Consider the following 22,262-nt stretch of genomic DNA (forward strand, 5'->3'; position numbering starts at 1 on the left):
GCCTCTATAGTCACTCTGGCTAGGTGAGTCGAGTTCTGGATGATGAGTGATATGGGTTGATTACCCAGTTGAAAATTGTAGCATAGGACTTGACCATGGAGGGCCAGTTCCAACCACGATGCCGGTGTGTGGTCCGATGGTAGTGGAACGGAAGTTAGGAAGACTGGGGGGTTGGTGTTGGGTTTCATTTTTGCCTTTTTTTGTCTAACCTTTTTGGGGTTGGTATTATAATAACCCAGTAAAATCCCACTAATAGAGTCTGGGGAGGGTAGTGAGTACGCAGACCTTATCCCTACCCCGAAGGGATAGAGAGGCTGTTTCCGAAAGACCATCGGCTCAAGAGAACAAAAGACAAATGTAGATAATAATAGTATCACCACAGAAATCATAAGAAAGTCATAAGAAAAATAAGAACAACATGAAATACGGAAGAACGATGCAAAGCAAAATCGGTAGCTAGTAAATAGGTCATGCACTAAAAAATAGTAAGACACAACATTGCCACTAGCTATCTTAGACAAAAACCCTACCAGACTAGTCTCACAGCGGTATTAGTAAGGAAAGACTCAACTACCTCCTAACCTACAACCTTAATGCTCGACCTCCACAACTTCCTATCAAGTGTCATGTCCTCAGAAATCTGAAGCCTTGCCATATCATGTCTGATCACCTCTCCCCAATACTTCTTAGGTCGTCTTTTACCTCTTCTCGTTCCCTCCATAACTAGCCGCTCACACCTCCTTACCGGAGCATCTGGGCTTCTCCTCTGAACATGCCCGAACCATTTGAGTCTTGCTTCCCGTTTCTTGTCATCAATGGGAGATATGTGCACCATCTCCCGAATGTCATCATTCCTAATATTATCCATCCTAGTGTGCCCGCACATCCACATCCACATCAACATTCTCATTTCTGTCACTTTCATCTTCTGGATATATGAGTTCTTAATAGGTCAACACTCATCCCCATACATCAACCGTTTGGGGTTGGTATTAATGGGTGGGTTATTGGGGTAATCAATCGTTTTAGGAGGGGGTGGAAGTGGATCGACACCCATATTGGGTGTTTTGAAATTTGTGTCTAATACACAAATTGTGGGTTTATTGTGAAATCTGGTTGAGTTGATGGCTTGTGTCAAATCAATTGAATTTTTTGGATTTGTCAGTTTTAGCTCTTAAGCTTTCATGGAGTGGTTTTGCATAGATGGTGTTGGTAGGGGAGATGTGGTGGGGTAGGGATGATAATTGGGGTCTAATGGGGAGTCGGTATGATTAGGGTGGGGTGAGTCCCAGTCTGAGTTTCCAGACTTGCACCCTGGGCCCTTAGGCTTGGTTGACTTTATGTTTAAAGCGGGGTCTGTTTGGCTTAGTTTATGGGGAGGGGGGCTGTTTGGTTTTTGCAATTTGGTGTAGATCACCCCTTCTCCGTATTGGGTTGATGGTCTGAAGAGCCCGACCCGCCTTTCTCTTCATGCTTGTGCTGGGCCTTTCTTTTGTGGGCTGTCCAAGTGTTTCTTGATTTTCCATTTATGTGTTGCTTACTTTCGTGCATTGGGTTGGGCTCATGTCCTGCATTGGGTTAGCTTTAGAATTATACCAGAATGTTTGGGTTTCAAGGAACTTACCGGATATGGCATCGAACATTCGAACTTGGATGTCGTCCAGTTGTGGTGTTTGCTTACCTTTTCTGCTCTGGTTTGTTGTTGATCGTTGTTGGGTGGGAGCTCCCTGTTTACGTCTTCTTGGAAAGAAAACAATTTTCCATTCCTCTTTTTCTTCACCATCTGGATTTAAATTTGATTCGTCATTTGGCTTTGAATTTGAGCATTCTACGTTGTCTTGTGATGTTGCTGTTTGAGATTGTTTCATCCTGTGGGAGCATCCTTTCACTATATGACCTATCCTTCCACATCCAGTGCACATGAAATTCTCTCCTTCATAGACGACCAATTGTTTATTGTCTCATATAGTAACACATGTTGCAACCGGCGATTCTAAAGGTACCTGGATGCATATTCTGGCATATCTACCTCTCAGAGTTGCGGAGGTGCACGTATCTATTTTGAGGAGTTTCCCTAGTTTCCTGCCTATTTTTTCTAGGATCTCTTTGTCATAGAATTCGATGGGCAGTTAGGGAAGGCGTACCTAAATCGCAGTGAGGGAGAGGGGCGTTTCCTGTGGGACGAACTTTGGTCCTACCGTCTGACAGAGAGGAAGCTTCCAGAAATGAACCATGGTACCTATTGGATAGCCTTTGCCAAGTTTTTCTCCTTACCAAATTTGACTATGAAGAAATCTCACCCTAAGTCAATCATAATTAACTGTTCGGATGGATTCCATATCTCAATTAATTTGGATTAGAGAAGATAATGTGGCATACGCCGTCCAAAGAGCTTAATGATGACTGAGTAACGCCATGGTTCGTATAATCTATTTTTGTCTTCCCGGGAGAGTAGGATTGAGCCTATTGTTTCCTTACCTTTTTGTTGGGTTATTGGGGTTTCAATCTCAGAAGCAAAGTAGTTTGCTTGTGAGGTATCTTGTTTATCTATGAGCATTTCTTTGTATGAATGTAGTTGGGGAGTGTCCTCCTCCATTTTGCTGGCATCTAGTGGTTCCGGCGATATGTTTGGTATTTTGGGTGGGTTGTCCATTCAAATGTTCTAGTGATGGATGAGAGTTTTACATGACATAAGTAGTTAATAATTAGTTATTTAGTTTATAATTAGTTATTGGTTATTATTTTTGAATTTAAATATCTATAAAATAATAAAATAGAGATTTTATTCGTTAAAATTCAGACAATATTATTGAGAACATTAGAAATGTCACGACCCGGATTTTTCACCATCGGGAGTCGTGATGGTGCCTACTCGTGAAAGCTAGGCAAGCCAATTAGTCCAATTATATAACCGATTTCATTTTTAATCCCTTGGCAATTCCAAACAACATAATAAAACAACGGAAATAATAATAACATAAACAGTGCGGAAGACAAAATTTGATAGTTTAGATTAATACAAACTGCGGAAGTCTAAGTACAACTCTACCTAAAATTTGGTGTCACAATATCATAGACTGTCTAAGAGTACTACAAATAAGAGTTCGGAAGATAAATACAAGTTGTTTCAGAAATACATAGGAGAAATAGTATGGAAAGATAGAAGGAGACGCCAGGGCCTGCGGACGCCTGCAGGACTACCTCGAGTCGCCTGAATGGACTGAAGACAGCACCTCATTGCGGTCCAAAAGCTACTGCACCGGGATCTGCACACAGTGCAGAGTGCAGTATCAGCACAACCGACCCCATGTGCTGGTAAGTGCGTAGCCTAACCTCGGCGAAGTTTGACGAGGCTAGGACCAGACTACCAAATAAACTTGTGCAGTTAAATCATATACATCGTATAATAAAAATAGGAATATACAGTTAAGGATGAGAGGGGGAAACATGCTGCGGGAACATCAAATAATGACGGAAGAACAACAGATAGATATAAGGATCACCAAGTTCAATTACCAACAAGAATCAGAAATAAAAGACAAGCGCACGGCATCACCCTTCGTGCTTTTACTCTCGTCCTCACCATAAGATCAATATAATCTGCACAGTATCACCCTTCGTGCTTTTACTCTCGTCCTCACCATAAAATCAATAAAATCGGCATGGAATTGTACATCGTGCGACACATCATCACCCTTCGTGCTTTTACCTCACAATATTAGTACAACATCACCCTTCGTGCATTAACACTCTCAAAATCATACACGACATCACCCTTCATGTTTTACACTCTCTCAGAAATATCATGCACGACATCACCCTTCGTGCTTTAACACTTTTCCTTACCCAAACAACAATCACAAAGCAATAAGGGCAAGGGAATCAATAAAATTACAATAAAATCCCGGCAAGGGAACAATAGCACAACAATAATATCCCAGCAAGGGAAACAATGTCATGAATAATAACGTCCCGACAAGGGAGATAATATCAAAAGCAATAACATTCCGGCAAGAGAGATAATATCATAAACCTCTTTTCTTTTCCACATTTACTTCACAACTAAATTCTCAACTTGAGCCAACGCTCTACCATGTTCAACAACTAAATTTTCAATTTGAGCCAATGCTCTACAATGTCCAATTACCAATAATACTTCCACAAGTCATATTCCTTAATAGAAATCATCATATAAAGCATGAACAATATGAAATGGAGTCACATTAATCATAATATAAGATTCACGGGCATGCTTGACACCAACGTATAGATACTCGTCACCATGCCTATACGTCTTACTCAACAATTAACACATAGCAAATAAGACTCAACTCCTAATCCCTCAAGCTAAGGTTAGACAAAACACTTACCTCGATGCCACGAACATAATTCAAGCGTCAACTACCGCTTTACCTCTTATTTCCACCACCAATTCGCTTGTATCTAGCCACAATTTACTTAACGATATCAATAAATGCTAAATGAATCAATTTTAATGCATAAAAATAGATTTTTCAATAATTTCCTCAAAAAGTCAAAAATCGACCCCAAGGCCACTTGGTCCAAACCCAAAATTCGGACCAAACCCCGATTACCCATTCACCCCCGAGCTCGGATATATAATTGATTTTGGAATCCGACCTCAATTTGAGATCTAAATCCCCAAATTTCAATATTCTTAGGTTTTATCCAAAATTCTCAATTCCACCATGAAAACCCTAGATTGTAGGATGAAATCTTGTTAAAGGAAGTTAAGGAGTGAAAAAAATAAGTTAAAAATCACTTACTAATGTTTTGGGAGAAGAAAGAGTGTCTGGAAAATCGTCTCTTGTGTTTTGGGTTTTGAAAAGTGAAAAATAACTGAAAAGTCCCGTTTAAATATACTCCTCTCAGACCCTCTATGCGGACTGCATAAAAGGGACCGCGTCCACGGAGCTCCACTGCGGACCGCAAGAAATTGAGTGCGACCGCGAAGGCTTGGCCTTGCTCACCACGGACCGCATAAATCCCACCGTGGTCGCGAAGGTTCCATCGCGGACCGTGAGACCTGGCTTCAGAGAGCTGCGACTTCTCTGAACCTACAACTTTTCCCAAGTGTAAAAACATCCCAAAACTTATCCGAAACTCACCCGAGCCCTCGGGGCTCCAACCGAATATGCATACTAACTCAAAAACATCATATGGACTTACTCGTGCGATCAAATCGCCAAATTAACACCTTTAACAACGAATTTAGCATCAAAATCAAAGAAAAATCTCATGAACTCTTAAGTTCCATTTTTTTAACAACCGATAGTTCGATTCACGTCATAACAAGTCTGTTTCTTACCAAATTTTATGGGCTCAACTTAAATACCATATAAGACATGTATCGGGCTCTGGAATTAAAATACGGGCCCAATACCGTCAAATTCCAATACATTAAAATTTCCAAAAACTCTTAAAATTTTAGTTAAATAATTTTCTTCAAAAATACATTTCTCGGGCTTGGGACCTCGAAATTCGATTCCAGACATACGCCCAAGTCCCATATTTTCCTACGGACCCTCCGAAACCGTCAAATCACGTGTCCGGGTCCGTTTACTCAAAATGTTGATCGAAGTCAACTTAAATTCATTTTAAAAGCAAAATTTATTATTTTCCACAGATTTTCACATAATGGCTTCCCGGATACACGCCCGGAATGCACACGCGAATCAAGGTGAGATAAAAGGAGGTTTTAAGGCCTCGAGACATTGAATTCACTTTTGAAATGAGTGATGATCTTTTGGGTCATTACAAGAACAAATTTAAACTAAAAAAAATATTTCAAGAGTAATAATATTAATATATATATATATATCTTCTATTATATTAACAAAAAAAGTAGTAGACAAAAATACTAAACAAAGTGATATGCTAATAAAAATTTCTATTAACAATGCAATTATATTAAATATTGGATAATATAATAAAGAAAAATACATAACAAAAAAATTATTCGATGACTATATAAGTCCCTTTAATTTAATAAAGATTTTATTCATTAAAATTCAGATAATATTATTGATAACAACATAATAAAATTTAAAATAAAAAAATATTTCAAAGATTAATAATATATATATATCAAAAAGAAATCGAGCAGTCAAAAAAATATTAAACAAAGTAATATGCTAATAAAAATTTCTATTAACAATGTAAAAATACTAAACATTGGATAATAGAATAAAGAAAAATATAGAACAAAAAAGTTATTCAATGACTATATAAGTCCCTTTAATTTAATAGAAATTTTATTATTGGGTACATTATATTAACAAATAAGACGACAATTGAAATTTATTAAAGCAACACAATTTAATATGTTCAAACAAGCCCGATCACAATTTACTTTAATTAATATTTTTTAATATTGACCGTGCATTACACGGGTACGACTACTAGTTGCCATAACAAAAAAGGAAATTTGTATTTTAAATATTTATTGACCGATTAATTCGAATACGTAATTAGAAGAAGTAGAACATTTCATACCAAAGATTTTTTATTTTTTTATTTAAACTCGAAATCTTCGAGTAAAAGCTAAAATATTCAATCATTTCACCTTCCCGTTGGTTAGATCCTTTTTCCAAACAAAAGAGAATAGGTAAAATATCTTAAACCCTCTTAAACTTGACACGGATTATTAGTTACAGCCTTAAACTATTTGTGGTCTTAATTATCCCCCTCAATTTGGCCGTTTGAGAGCCATTACCCCCTAGACGCTGATGTGACAAAGAGTGTGGGTGCACTCGCCTGCCACATGGTTTTTTCCTGTATATGTGGTATTTTCTTTTTGAAAAATAAAATATATTTTTACCTTTTTAAGTATGTTACTTTTTTAGATATTTTTTTCGAATACAATTTATGATAAAACTTGGATAGAACTACATTATTTAGGCTAAAAAATTTTATTTGGCTAAAAACAATAAAGTTTTAGTTAATCTTTTTTGAATTTGACCTGAAAATAAAGATTTATACAATTGAAATAAATAGTCAAGACATCTAAAAAGTTAAAAAGAATATATAGTTTGAGATTAATTATTTTGATTATAATTTTTTATATAGCTCTAAATTATGGTACTCTAAAAATATTTTTTTTTTTACAGATTTTACTTGAAAATGTAAAAATACACAGTTGAAATAAATAGTCATTGCATCAAAAGAAGAAATAAAAAGAGTACACTCTTTTTATAGTTGAAGAAATTGTACACAGTTGAAGAAATTGTACACTCTTTTTATTTCTTCTTTTGATGCAATGACTATTTATTTTAACTGTGTATTTTTACCTTTTCAGGTAAAATCTGTAAAAAATATAGTTTTAGAGCACCATAATTTAGAGCTATATAAAAAATTATAGCCAAAATAATTAATTTTAAATTGTGCATTTTTTATAACTTTTTAGATGCCTTGACTATTTATTTCAATTGTATAAATCTTTATTTTCATGTCAAATTCAAAAAAAAAAAGTTAACTAAAACCTTATTAGTTTTAGCCAAATAAAAATATTTAGCCTAATTAATGTAGTTTTATCCAAGTTTTAGTATAAATCGTATTCAAAAAAAATTATCTAAAGAAGTAACATACTTAAAAAGGTAAAAATATATTTTATTTTCACAAAAATATCACATATACAGGAAAAATCCACGTGACAGGTGAATGCACCCATACTTTTTGTCACATCAGTGTTCAGAGGATAATGGCTCTCAAAAGGTCAAGTTAAAGGGATAATTAAGAGCACGAACAATTTAAAACTATAACTAATAATTCAAGTTTATGAGGGTTTTAAGGTATTTTGCCAAGAGAAGTACCCAAAATACTTGAAAAGCCTTGAAGAAGGACAAAGAATTTAAGAAGAGCAGTCCCCAATCTAATTGAAGAGTAGACGTGGCATTTTTGCAGATTCTTCTTTATGAATAATTGAATACCAACGTCACTTTATTTCTCTACAAATTTCTTTTTTTATTTTTATTTTTTTATCTAAAGAATTATACTAAGCAAATGTCTTAATATACAATTTAAAATCATGAGATTACCAACGAAGTTAGAACTAAGATAATCTGTTGACGTGTTATGTTTAATTTAGAGAAAATCTCATTTTATACCCATTAATTTCAAACTATTTATCCTTCAATGCCTAAGCCTAAAACTATTTACTACTCCTACCCATGCGCCCCAAATTATTCACCCGCCTTTATTATGTTCCTCTTCTTCTTCTTCCTCATCTTACCTTCCTCCAATTCAAACTCAACTCTCCATCCATCAATACCCTTCGACGACCTCGACAATTCATCGTTAACTACTATGCCAAGACTTGTTCTAAAGTTGAAATTGTCGTTGGCTCAGTAACCTCCTAGATGTTCAAAGATGCCCCTGCCTCTGGCTCTGCCACCATTCATCTCTTCTTTCATGATTACTTTGTTGAAGTGGTGCTATTATTTTGAAGATTATTTGATTCGATGTGGTGCTATAAAATATTGCTTATAGTATCTTCGAGTAAGCTTCCCAAATCTAAATTTTTATGTGTATTTGAATATACATCATTGTTGGGCTTGAAGCTCAATTTTATTTTTGAAGATTTCTTGTTTGATTCAAAGTGGGTGGCTAGGTGCTGTTAAATATTACTTATAGTACCTTCTGGAAGTTCATACTGAAATTTGATAGCATTTGGAGCTGATTTGAGGTGATTGAGATCGAAATTTTCAGTTGAAAATCGAAGAAAAATACAGCTACCTAACAATATACAGCTACAATATTATACTATAGAAGTATATAGTTATACTGCAATAGTATCCCATTATAGTATACAATATAGTGTTATGGTATACTGTAATAATATGCAAGATATTGTAACAATATGTTGTAATATTATACAATATACTATAATAGTATACTTATTACCCGTAAATTCACTTGCTTTTTCCCTTTTAATTTGTTTTAAGTTTTTACCCATCATGAGGGGCAAATTGAAAATAAAAATAAAAAAATAAATTATAGTATGCTATATAATGTAACGGTATACTCTTACAATTAGATCCTTTTAGCATTTTTTAATTTTTTTATTGACAACTGATATTATTTCAGTTTAATAATTGAATTAAAAGTTTTTAACTCTTTGCGTACAATTGTATACCCTATTGGTATAACTATATACTATACTGGTATCATGTGTTAGTTAATATTTTTTGGTTGTATTAGCTACATTTAATTGGTACACAATTTGATCTTTTTTTAGTAATAATATAAAAAAAGGAATAATAACAATAAAAAAAGAGGTTAAATGAAATTAGAAAAGGAAAAAAGAAAAAAATAAGAAGAAAACGAGAAAAAAGAAAAGGAGAAAAGAAAACAAAAGAAAAAAGAAAAGAAAAGAAGCATAGAAATAAAAAAGAATTGGAGAATAAAGAAAAAATTTCCCACAAAACCTATTATGGGTAAGAAATGTAATTAGTTTATGGGTAGGAAAATAAATGGGTAGACAAGGATAAATAGTTTTATTTTTGTGGGTAACTGTGTTAAAACCCCTTTAATTTATTCCTATCTTCTAGTGAAAAAAAGAAGAAGATCAAACTTATACTATGAACGAAAAAAAATATTATTTTGTGTTAGTATGAGTGTTCATAAAAAACGAAAAATTAAATCAAACCAACAAGAAAATTGATATTTTTGAAAATCGATCAAATTTATTCAGTTATAGCTTTAAGAAAAAAATTACTGAAAAAATCAAACCACAACGACTAGCAAAAAATTATTATTACATATATATATATATATATATATATATATATATATATATATATATATATATTTATATAAAGCTTGTAAAAAATATATGGTACATATTAATAATTGCGCTTCTAGTTGGTAGTTTAGTTTTTTGCCTTTATAATAATTTAGTATTTACCTTTATATTTTAGTTTGGTTGGTAGTTTGCTAAGTCATGAATTTGTTTCATATTAAAAATAACATGTCTTTAGTTGAGTTCTTAAATTATTTATCATTATTTAGTTTAATTTAATTATCATCAATATATAAATAATATTTGTCTCAAAGAGTAATTAGTTTGATAATGTTATGTTAGAATGTAGTTGTCAGAATATGTACTCGGTAATGTATATCTCATATTTAAGAAAATAACGAAAAAATTGAAAACCGACAAAAACAGCATAAACCGAATTGATAAAAATCCACTTAAGTGGTATAAATATCCCTACATGTTAGTATGTTTAACCTACTACCAGAAGCGGCTGAACCCCAAGGCAGGTAAGGTAAGAGCTTTAGGCCCCATAAATTTAAAGGCCCCACTTTTTAGTAGTTTTAGGTTTATATATTTATTTTTCTTTTAGAAAATTTAAGTATTTAATGTGAACAGCTATAATTTTGCCGTGGAAAAGGAAAATAAAAGTTTACTTTTAATGTATTTAATGTGAACAATTATTGCATATTGGGGATATGAATTATTACTTTTTACCATCTTTGCCTTTTTGGGATTGACTTCTTTTTTTTTTCATATTTTTTCACAACTACAAAGTTGAAACCTTCTTGCCTTCCTCTTTTCTACGTTAAAAGCTTTATGATAATTCTTATTCCTTCCTGTTAAAAGAACTACAAGACTCTTATGATCCTTCTTTGTGGATAAAATACAAAGTTGGTAAGTACAAAAAAAAATTTAATGATAAATTTTTTCTTTTTTTTCAAGCATTTCTTTTTTTGCATGTTGTACTTGGGAATGATTATCTACAAGAATGATTTTACAGGTTTTCAAGCACAAAAGTATTAACAAGTTATTTGGGATCAACTTATCAATTGAATCAGGTTCTATTTTTCTAACTTTTGGCTATTTTTTTAATCTAAAATCTGTCATTTTTTATATTTTCACTTTATCGGTTATGTAAAACTTCAAAAAAAGAGAAGAGTTTAAACTTTAAATTAACTTTATTAATTTGCCTAGAAAAATGGATTTTAAATAAAATATATATAATTTTTTTTAAAGGAACTTAAGGCCTTCATTACAGTTTGACTTTAGGCCCCAAACTGTGTTGAGCCGCCTCTGCCTACTACATCATATTAATTATTAGTTTTATTATATTACTGATTACTATTTTATCATAAATTTGATCTGTGGCATAATTGTATAAATATTTTTAAATTATCTTAACACTCTTTTAAGTATTTGACTTTGTTTTAGTAGGTACAGCTCTCAAAACATAGGCTAAAGAATTTTTTCCTCTTTTATGCTCATATAAACACCTATGGAATAAAACTTTTTTTTCGCATTTAATCATTTCTTACCTAATACTTACTTCAAAAAACAAAACCCTAAAAGGGATTGATTCGCCGCCAGATTTTTTATTCTCCTGTCTCCCATTTAACCTTCATCACCTCTCTTATTAGCTAACAGTTTTCTTTACCTGCTCTATGTTGAGAAAAATGAACTTTCTTGGAGTTTAATTAGTCAAAGATGGGATTTTTATCAACACCAAAGCTTCAATTTTCAGCTTATACATGTAGGTTTTTGTAGTTTTAAGGTTTATATGATAAAGTTTTGACTCTTTTACCTTTCTTTGGTTGCTAGGTTTTGTGGGTACTGATTATATTTGTTGTAGAATCGAGTATATAATTGGTGTTTGATCATGGAGTTTTCTTGGTACTATTTTATTTGATCAAAGATTGGATTTTTATGAGCTTAAAGGTTTGATTTTGAGGTTGTGCACGTGGGGTTTTGTAGTTTTTAAGGTTTATATATATGACAAAGTTTTGATTTTGAATAGCTTTCTTGGGTTGTTAAGGCTTGTGGGTATTGATTATATTTGTTGTGGAATTAGTGAGTGAAGATGGTATCTGATTTGGGTAGGAGACCGATGGTTGGGAACAATGAAAATTCATTTGGAGATGAGTTTGAGAAAGAGATTGGGATGTTACTTCATGATCAGCGAAGACAAGATGCTGACGATCGCGAAAAGGAGCTGAATATGTATAGAAGTGGCTCAGCTCCACCTACTGTTGAGGGTTCATTGAGTGCAGTAGGCGGATTGTTTAACAATAATGGTTTCATGTCTGAGGAGGAGCTTAGGTCTGATCCTGCTTACTTATCTTACTATTACTCCAACGTAAATCTTAATCCTAGGTTGCCTCCACCACTTTTGTCCAAAGAAGATTGGCGGTTTTCGCAGAGGTTGCAAGGAGGGAGCTCCGCTATTGGTGATAGGAGGAACGTAAACAAGAATGATAATAATGGTAATGGTAGGAGGTCACCCATGCCTCCAGGATTTAACTCGAAAAAAGCAGAGACCGAGAACGAGACGGATAAATTGCAGGGTTCAGTGGAATGGGGTGGTGATGGGCTGATTGGTTTGCCGGGACTAGGACTAGGTAGTAAAAAGAAGAGCATTGCTGAAATATTCCAGGTGCATGCTTCAAACTTTATCTAGTGTTTTATTTATTTATTTATTACAATTTCAACAATGACTATTGGATGTTATGTTAGATTCCAAGATTCTGGTATTAAATGCTTTTGAAAGTGCCGCAATTAACAATTGGTATTTAATGCTTCATGAATTTAGCTCATTTATGTTACTGCCCAAATGGTATGTTTGGTGTAGAAGGAAAAAAGTTCAACAAGTTCCCTTGAGGTGTTTTGGCTGGATTTGGCATTTTTGAATTGTGGAAATATTTTATTGTTGTGGCATGAATGCTAGGTGATAGTCGATTCATCTTCCCATTAAACCGCTTTGTTTACATGATGGTTTGGTAGACACGTAACTCCATTTCGCTCAATAATCGTTGCTAAGCTGATGAGATCTGAGGCAGTTTTGCATCTCCGAGGCCAACAATTTAGCATTATGATTAAAGGGGCACCTTCAAAATTTGAATTTAATTTCTCTCTATTTATTTATTTATTCCTTTCTATCTCAAACTTTTTATATTGACAATCCATCTGGACATATATGACATAAATAAGCATTTTTTGTTCCATATATGAAATGGTCTATGCGATCACATGATAAAAACAAAATATTGTGACAATCTAAATTGCTCGGACTCTTCACTTTCGGTGCCGCACCTGTGTCGACACAACGTGGGTATGGGATCCGTACCTGGTATGGTCAACCGATTTTGGATACTTTGACCAAAATCAACGGATAAATTCGGGAAGATGCAATGATTTTTTGAAATCAAAATAAAGGCTAGGGTGAAATTGAAGAATGGAATACTTTGTATATAAGAAATTTCTATGTTAGTCCTTTTTTTAGTCTTCTTCTCGGGTTCTCCTCTTGATCACTATTTTCTTCTCTCTGGAACACCTTGTATGTTTTCCAAATAATGTCTCATAATTTAGACATATTTTTATAACTCTACCTTAAGATATTTAAATTATTTTTAGCCGAATCCCAGCACCCGTATCCATATTTGAATCCGTACCGCCGAATCTTAAAATTTAGATCATGAAGGATCCGACCTCTAGATCTGCATCCGTATCAGACATCCGCACCCGAGTCCGAGCAACTTAGGTGACAATTAATGATATCAAGTGCGTGATTGGCTTTGAGAAAGTGTGGCCCCAGTGTATTCTAATAAGATCAAGCATATCATGTCAATCGGGACAATGTTGCATTTCCTTGCTTACTAGGCATGAAAACACCCTTTAGTTCATAGGCGATAAAAGATTCTGATATTGGGGGGGGGGTCTATTATTTCATATGCGGGACTTGTTTTTTGCATTCGCAGGCTATGTTGCGCGGACCTTGCAAAAATGGTGCCGGGTGCGCGTCGGATCCTCCAAAAGTAGTGCATTTTTGGAGGATCCGACACGGGTGTGGCAACATTTTTAGAGAGTCCGCGCAACATAGTTCGCAGGATAAGAGCAAAATACTGTAACAATTGATGATAGTCTATTAACGATGTTGCATTTTTATGTATACTTAGTATAATGCAGTAAGTTCATAGGCAATATAAGATACTGAAATTGCTATACTAAGTATAAAATAGAAATTTCTTATGTTGCGAATATGTATTCGTTTATAGTGCCCGGTTGTGTTCCCCTTAAAGAAAGTAATAAACAGCTCTATCGTTGTGTTCGTCTAAACATTACTAGCTGAGGAGTCAAATGTTCCTTTCCCTTTTGGGTATATTCACCCATGTCCGGACTTCCGGTCCTACCTACACTTCAAATTTCTGAATGGGCGGATGTGCTCCATCCTTCTCCCATCCCGTATAGTGTGATCTATAGTTTCTCTTTTCATGTTATATCTAACTGGTTTTGCAGGTCAGCGGAGTTTCTGTACTCTATAAAGGGTAGTTTTGGATAATTTGTGAACCTAACAAAGTATAATCTTAGATGAAATGGATCAAGACATCTGTTTACTGCATGGCGTCTGATTCATTGTACTGTTGTTATGTTGCTAAGGGCATTTCCTTTTACCTTTTCTAATTTTGGATTTCCACATTTTTGAGTTCCAATAAATCGACACCTTCCATAATATTTGTTTGTAGTGTTAATTTTTCCTTCCAATTATAAAATAAGTGGCCGAAATTTGTTACTCCTTCTGTTTTAATTTATGCGTCTTGCTTTCCTTTTTAGTCCATCACAAGATTCAAGGGTGTTTTGGTACATTATACACATCTTTAGTTTAATCCATAAGATTCAAAAGTTTCCGTACTTTTTTTAAACTCCGTGCATAATCAAACTTAGACACATAAATTTAAATGTAGGGAGTATTATTTTGTCTTAGGAGTAACTTTTTTTTACGTTTAACCTGTGAGAAAGAGAGTTTAACATGGTCATCTGATGGGTTTTAAACCATGGTAATCCAGGATGACTTCAGCCGTGTGTCTCCTGCTCCTGGTCACCCTTCGCGGCCAGCTAGCCGAAATGCCTTTGACGGAAGTGGTGATGCAGCAGAAGCTGAGCTTTCGTTTTCTTCTTCAAAGCCTTTAAGGTCTGGATCAAGCACACAAATCCCATCTGATGAGGTGGCTGCTTCCTATTCATATGCTGCTGCTTTATCAAGAAGTACCACTCCTGATCCCCAACACATTGCGAGGGCTCCTAGTCCTTGCCTTACTCCTATTGGTGGAGGGAGGGTAGTCAATTTAGACAAGAGAAGTGTCAATAGTCCAAATTCATTTAATGGTCACACAACTGAGTCTTCAGAGCTTGTTGCTGCTTTGTCTGGCATGAATCTATCTAATGGTATGTCCGATGAGATCATTTCTCAGATTGAACAGGACATTGGTTTTAATACTATCCTCACCAATCTTGCAGGTGGACAGAATAACACGAAGCAGCATGAATTTTTGAAGCAATCTGAATCCCCACAGTTCAATATGGCTTCTACTGTTCAGTCTACAAAAGTACCATATTCTGTCGGCTCAGACCTTAATAGTTCTAACCGCCAAGCTCCTTTCTCCAATAGTTCATACCTCAAAGGATCCCCAACATCTGGATTGAATAGTGGAGGTGGCGTACTTTCTCAATATCCACATTTGGATAGTCCAAATTCATCTTTTTCTAATTATGGTTTGAGTGGTCATCCCCTCAGTCCAATGTCAAGCCATCTTGGCAACTATAATTTGCCACCTTTATTTGGAAATGCTGCTGCTGCATCAGCTATGGCTGTACCTGGATTGGACTCGAGAATCCCTAATTTGAGTGCTGCAACCGCAGAGCATAATCTCAGCAGAATGGGAAATCAAATGGGTGGGCCATCATTCGTGGACCCTATGTATCTTCAGTACTTGACAGCTGAATATGTTGCGCAGGTTGCTGCTCTTAATGATCCTTCCTTGGACAGGAGCTACATGGGCGGCAATTCGTATGTAGACTTGCTTCAGAAAGCTTATCTTGGTAATAATGTTCTACCTCAGAAATCTCAATACAAAAGCAGTGGTTCAGGTCATCATGGCTATTATGGAAATCCTGCGTTTGGAGTTGGCTTGTCATATCCTGGAAGTCCTTTAGCAAGTCCTGTCATCCCAGGCTCTCCAGTGGGACCTGGTAGTCCTATGAGGCATAGTGATTATAATAATATGAGACGAATGAGAAACATAGCTGCAGGTGTCATAGGACCATATCACTTGGATAATATGGAAAACAGCTTAGCATCCTCCTTACTGGAAGAGTTCAAAAGCAACAAGACCAGGTGTTTTGAACTATCAGAAATTGTAGGGCACGTTGTTGAGTTTAGGTAAACTTGCTCTTATGTGTTTTTTTTCTACTTGAACTAGCCTCGATTCTAATACTTATATATCATCTATGATCAGCGCTGACCAGTATGGGAGCCGATTCATTCAGCAAAAGTTGGAAACTGCCACCACTGAGGAGAAAAACATGGTGTTTCAGGAAATTTTCCCCCAAGCTCTTACTTTGATGACTGATGTCTTCGGAAATTACGTAATCCAGAAGGTATGTGTAATTCTATGGAGTATAGATTGAAGTTGAGGTGCATGATCTTCCAATCTGTCCTGTTTCTCTTTAATTGGATTGTAATATCCATATTTCTCTTGCAGTTTTTTGAACATGGAATGGCATCTCAGAGGAGAGAATTAGCTGGCAAGCTCTTTGGGCATGTTTTAACACTGAGCCTTCAAATGTATGGTTGTCGCGTCATACAGAAGGTATACCAAATTGAATCTAGAAATGCTCATTCACACTTAAGCTTCATAAAAAAAAAATGCTCATGCACACTTAAGTGTTAATCTTTTGCTTTGGTTCTTATTCTGATACACTAAATATTGCACCAACCAGTGGGCTCCCTTCTCAATATCTGAGTTATGTTGAGTTGAAAATTGTGGTAAAATGTTTGTTTCACTATACAGGCAATAGAAGTAGTCGACGTGGACCAGAAGATCAAAATGGTGGAGGAGCTTGATGGTAATATCATGCGCTGTGTACGAGATCAGAATGGAAATCACGTCATTCAGAAATGTATTGAATGTGTACCAGAAGATCACATTCAATTTGTCGTCTCGACATTTTTCGGACAAGTTGTTACTCTCTCCACCCATCCATATGGCTGTCGAGTAATACAGGTAGATGAGTAATGTGTCTTATCCATTTGGGTTGGTAATTTCAGTTTGATATTTACTAATATTCCTTCATCTGTCAGAGAGTATTGGAACACTGTAGCGATCCAGAAACCCAAAGTAAAGTGATGGAAGAAATCTTGGAATCTGTAAGCATGTTGGCACAAGATCAGTATGGTAATTATGTTGTTCAGGTATGGAATACTCACTATCTATATACTGGCGCCTTCGCTGTCTTATTTAGAAGTAACTATTTCCATTTTCTTTTTCATGAGTTAGTAGTTCGTTTTATCATGTTGTATTCTACACAGTATCCTCACTTCTTGATTATTATGGAGCAATTCGTAAAATGCATCTGAGTTGACGATTCCTGAATTTGTTGTTGATATGGGCACATGTTTTGCTTATTTTCAAATTATGGTAATATTGCGCATTTCGTTTCATTATTTGATTCAAGGCTCTTTGTCTTGCTTTTTTATGATGTACTAGGAAAACATTTTTGTGCCACTGTAAATTCCAAAATGAGGTCATTGAATTTATTATAAAGGCATTTGGTTGGAGAAGTGAAATCTTTTGCAATTTTTTTTTCAATTTTGCGTGTTTTGTTTGTTTGCAAAGTGTTCTTTTCTTTTTCCTTCAAAATTTCAACTTCTTTGGAAAACTAAAAGTATATATTTTTTGCCCCCCCACCCTCCCCCCCAAAAAAAAAAAAGTTTGGAAATTGAGATAGTATTTGCAAAAAAAATTCAATCAACTTTCAAACTGCATGCACATTCACCTGGTTCTCTAGTGCTGCCAATGTATGCTACTGCCCTTAACATGATGCTAAATGGGGAACCTAGTACATGTTCTGGCTGGAAAAAAGGTTATTAAGCAATGGTATTACCCTCTTTGATACAGCAAAAACCTTCCTTTGTTGCTGCCTTCCATTTTGTTTGCTAAAGCACTAGTGATTGAAGAAGCTCCTTTGGTCAATTAAACTTTTCTTTGTGCTAACAAGACTTTGCTATATTAGCAAACATGTCTTTCATTCCTATACTGAGCTATAATGACCTTGTTTTCCTTTTTCTTCCATTTGTTGTTTTAAATGCAACACTTGCAGCATGTATTGGAGCATGGGAAGCCGCATGAGCGCTCTATTATAATTCAGGAACTAGCTGGGAAGATTGTGCAAATGAGCCAGCAGAAGTTCGCCTCTAATGTTGTTGAGAAGTGTTTAACTTTTTGTAATTCTAGTGAACGACAGCTACTGGTGAACGAGATGCTTGGTACGACTGATGAAAATGAGCCTCTTCAGGTTTGTCTAAACTTTAGCCTTGGGTTAAGCAGGATGTTGATTTCGATATGGTTATTGGGTTCATAATTTTTGTTACTCCTGCTACTTTATTTTGTCCCCCCCAAAAAAAGGGATCTTTTTTATACACCTAATTGCATGGAAACAATGTAGTTCACTAGTTTGTGCATTCGCTGAGATTTGATTTTAACCTCTTGTATGGTTCGCCAAAAAGGCCAACTCTTGCTTAGCAGGCATGATTCAGGATAGTTTGGAGCATCAGAATAGGATGATTAAACCTACAAAATTTATGAACTAATGATATTTATCTTTTAGTGGGTCCCTTGTCAGGACACTGCCTCTGCCTGGCTCACCTGTATCTGTTGAGAAGCATAGCATTGCCTTCTTCCTTCCTTCCTTCCCCCTTGTAAATTGAGTTCGGCGACCTCTCAGGATTAATCACTAAGACAGCTAGCTGTGAGATCATTAGGACTAAGTTTGGATAGGCTATGAGTCACTTAAAAGGTTGAAGTTGGAAGAAAAGAGACTTAATAGTTAACCTGGATGGTATGGTCATAGCTGATATCTGATATTGTGTGGCACATACTTTTGAAAAGCAAGAAGTGTTTGGAAGATGAGGTCATTGAACGGTCATTCGTCAAGCATGCTTCATCTGTAAGTCAGGTTTCCTGCCTCTGAATTTAAGTCATTAGACCTTCTAAAGCAATTGTGCTTTATGTCAAACCGAAATTATGGAGTCTTCAATTAAATCAAACTAGATGGCAAGAATGATACATGCCAGCGCGCCAGCTACTACATCTAAACCTCTCTATTGGACTTCCCCTTGACATGTTTGAAAGGACGTGAGAACAAAGATGCATGGTGATGTCGCATATCAATGTGTTTAATTATTCACCATTTCCAAGCAAATCACATATTGGCAGCAGAGAACCACTGGATTTTCTGACATTCATATTATGCTCGTGCTTTTGGACATTCTGGCCTGTTCCTCCCCCCTTTAATTAGATATAATTCATATGCGTTGTGACCCTGTAACACTAGACTTTGGATGCTGAGACTGTTGTCTTGGAAAACAAGAGTAAGAGATGTCTTGGAACATTGGTAGTTCCCTAATTTCTGTAGGACATCGCTCTTAAAGAAATAGTCCTAGTTTTTGAAGCGGAAGAATTACTGCGAGCTTGTGAGCTAGTCTTCTTGAACTATATTCCAGTTGGACTTCTTGAGCTTGTGATGGATACAGGACTTTTATGCCCTACCTCGACTGACTTGGGATTATGGCGGAGTTGGTTGATTGATGAGTTTCTACATTGGGATCTTCCTTTTTTCCCACCTTCTACCTTTTCTCAATGATCTCACTTTAGATTTGACCCACATTAAGTATCCCAAATACGGAATGTTTTGCGGATGGACCACCTACAACTTCATGTCGTTTAGCTAAGAAGAAATCTTTTCCTGAAAGCTTTTTGCTAAAACATTTCTGCTGCTAATATAAAAAAATAAATTAATTGTACCATTTCAAGCTCCATTGTAGCCTGAAAACAGCGCTACCTACTTGTTATTTAATACGTTTAGTTAGAGGCTCAAGATTTTTGCTGGACAAATATTTACCTAAGTGTATGCCAAAAGGATTTCCTCAAATGTCATGAATTAGTTTTCTAACCCTTGCTTTGTCCATGTTAAGCTATTCAATCATGAAATTCGGACCTTAGTAATATTTGCGTTTTAATTTTTGCATCTATGGGGATAGAGTTCATCTTGGGAATACAGCCACTGAGCTACATATATAGGTGATTTTGATTTTGATAGTGGTGGCATTTAGTGCATCATATAAATTCTTACAGTCTTGTTTCTCATGCTCTCATTTCCCGGTAGAGTTAAAAATCGAGACGGTTTGGTTTCAAATTTTGCGCTGTGTTTCCTCATTTTTCGTCTTTTTGTCCAGGCTATGATGAAAGATCAGTTTGCAAATTACGTTGTACAGAAAGTTTTGGAAACTTGTAGCGATCAGCAACGCGAGCTGATCATGTCGAGGATAAGAGTTCACTTGAATGCTCTGAAGAAATACACTTACGGAAAGCATATTGTCGCGCGTGTTGAAAAGCTAGTTGCTGCTGGGGGTAAGCAGTTTCCTGTTTGCATTTGTCTGGAGCATTCAATGCATTGGTTATTCAACTTCAAATACGCTTTTTTAATCAGTTTCAACTGGCTATTAAATGATTTCGTTATGCTGTTTTGCAGAAAGAAGAATTGCTGCTCAGTCCCTAAGTCCGGCTTAGTCTTGTAGGAAAGAAAGTTGTACAGCTAACTGAGGCTTAGTTTGAGCTACCTATCTTCCTTTTCTTCCACATCTAGTGTTTTAGCTCCATACATGTCTTCAAAGGTATGGAGTAAATTGCAAATAAAGTTGTTACATGTACTAGAGAACTGTAAATTGTGTAGTTAAAACATAAAATCAGATATGCTGAAGCTCAGATGTCAAATATTCGAGATGGCTGTGCAGAGGAAGTCAAGTTTCCGGAGGGTGTAAAAAATATAAGACCGGCGAGGTAGTTTATATCAACGCGATTGTACAAATGTTGCCATGTGGAGAGTTGATGTTTAGGTGAGAACAGAAATTTCATGTATGGTATTGACAATTTTCTTTTATGGCTAGGTGTATTTTCTTTCATCTTTGGTTGCTGTCATTTTATGATAATTCAATGCTCCTGTATCCACTATTGGGATTAGTATTCTGGCGTTTGTGAGATTTTGTTGCAGTAGATACATACAGGCTACAGCTATGACAACAATTATCTTAAATTCCAAAGAAATTAGGGTCGGCTATGGCTTCTTACTGATCATGTTTCTCCATTTAAACTCATTTAATGTCAATATGACTTCAATAAATTAACAATTTGTTACAACTATATAGTATGAAACAAAATATTTGTTACTAATTAGCAGACATAAGAATGTGATTTGAATGAATGCTAACTCCGTGTTACTACCTTAAATGTTTAAATTAAGGGGTCGTTTGGTTGGGAAATAAGTTATTCCATGATTAATTATGTTGGGATAATTATTTCATCCTCCCATGGGGATAATAAAACACTACAATCCTAGGATTAATTCCGTGATTAGTTATATCACGATTTTATCTCAACTAAATGTGAGATTAATTCATCTCACATTTAATCTTGGGATTAATTATCCCTTATCTCTTGTAACAAACGTGGCCTAAAGGTTGAAGTTGTAAAAGCATAAGAGCCCAAAAGTTGTTTTCTTACTTCTTTTTTATATCCAAGAACAATGAAGTATAATAAGACGTATATGGTTAAATAGGTTCAGAATCGACAATGTAGTCAAACGCATACAATATTATGTATTATTATTATGCACAACCTCTTTGATCGTATGTGAATTTTCCATTTGAAAGTGGTAATTTATTTTATCAATATCGATGATAGTACACAATTTACCAAATAGAGTAAACATTACCATGTTATAGTGTATTAATAAATTTTTCCCCAAATCTCCCAAGCTTGAATGTTTTTATAGCGTAATCTACCGTCAGATTATAAAAGGACCTAGCTTTTTGCATGCAATAAGCATTGGATGTGTGAACTTCCTTTTATATTCAAGCACATATAATGGTATGAAAGGATTTTATGCTCTCAATCATATTTCTTCATGAAATATCGATTCTATAAATCATCTCATTTCAGAATAAAGTCTCATGTAATAAGTGAAGTCTTATAATTTTCCATATCAACTCCTGGTCTTACCTGATAGAATCAGTCATGCCAGAGAGGAAGGGGGAGGGGAAGACATTTGGCTCTGGGAGAGAAAGTATACGAAAGATTACTTTACTTTTGATGTTCACAATCAAACCCAGCCAATTATTGAATAAAATCAATGAAATTTTGATCGATTATAATCATAA

At 35.3% G+C, this 22,262-nt stretch overlaps 2 protein-coding genes across 3 annotated transcripts; one reads left to right on the forward strand and one right to left on the reverse strand.

The window, feature by feature from the left end:
* Window positions 1-577: 577 nt before the first annotated feature.
* Window positions 578-1,783, reverse strand: LOC138886183 (uncharacterized). Its single transcript, XM_070167227.1, has 2 exons — window positions 1,682-1,783; window positions 578-928 (listed from the first exon to the last, which is right to left on the reverse strand). Exons 1-2 carry the CDS (start codon window positions 1,781-1,783, stop codon window positions 578-580), a joined length of 453 nt encoding a protein of 150 aa, XP_070023328.1.
* A 9,514-nt stretch (window positions 1,784-11,297) lies between these two features.
* LOC104228816 (pumilio homolog 2-like) lies at window positions 11,298-21,008 on the forward strand. Of its 2 annotated transcripts, none has more exons than XM_009781361.2 (10): window positions 11,298-11,528; window positions 11,597-12,428; window positions 14,836-16,208; window positions 16,285-16,426; window positions 16,531-16,638; window positions 16,840-17,052; window positions 17,130-17,240; window positions 18,149-18,343; window positions 20,283-20,457; window positions 20,579-21,008. In XM_009781361.2, exons 2-10 carry the CDS (start codon window positions 11,856-11,858, stop codon window positions 20,614-20,616), a joined length of 2,928 nt encoding a protein of 975 aa, XP_009779663.1. In that variant the 5' UTR covers window positions 11,298-11,528; window positions 11,597-11,855; the 3' UTR covers window positions 20,617-21,008. The 2 variants fall into 2 exon arrangements, with proteins under 2 accessions (XP_009779663.1, XP_009779664.1); XM_009781362.2 differs by having other exon boundaries at window positions 11,300-12,428; window positions 14,836-15,214; window positions 15,287-16,208.
* Window positions 21,009-22,262: the final 1,254 nt, after the last annotated feature.

This window comes from Nicotiana sylvestris, chromosome 2, assembly GCF_000393655.2.
Source record: "Nicotiana sylvestris chromosome 2, ASM39365v2, whole genome shotgun sequence".
Taxonomy (NCBI): domain Eukaryota; kingdom Viridiplantae; phylum Streptophyta; class Magnoliopsida; order Solanales; family Solanaceae; genus Nicotiana; species Nicotiana sylvestris.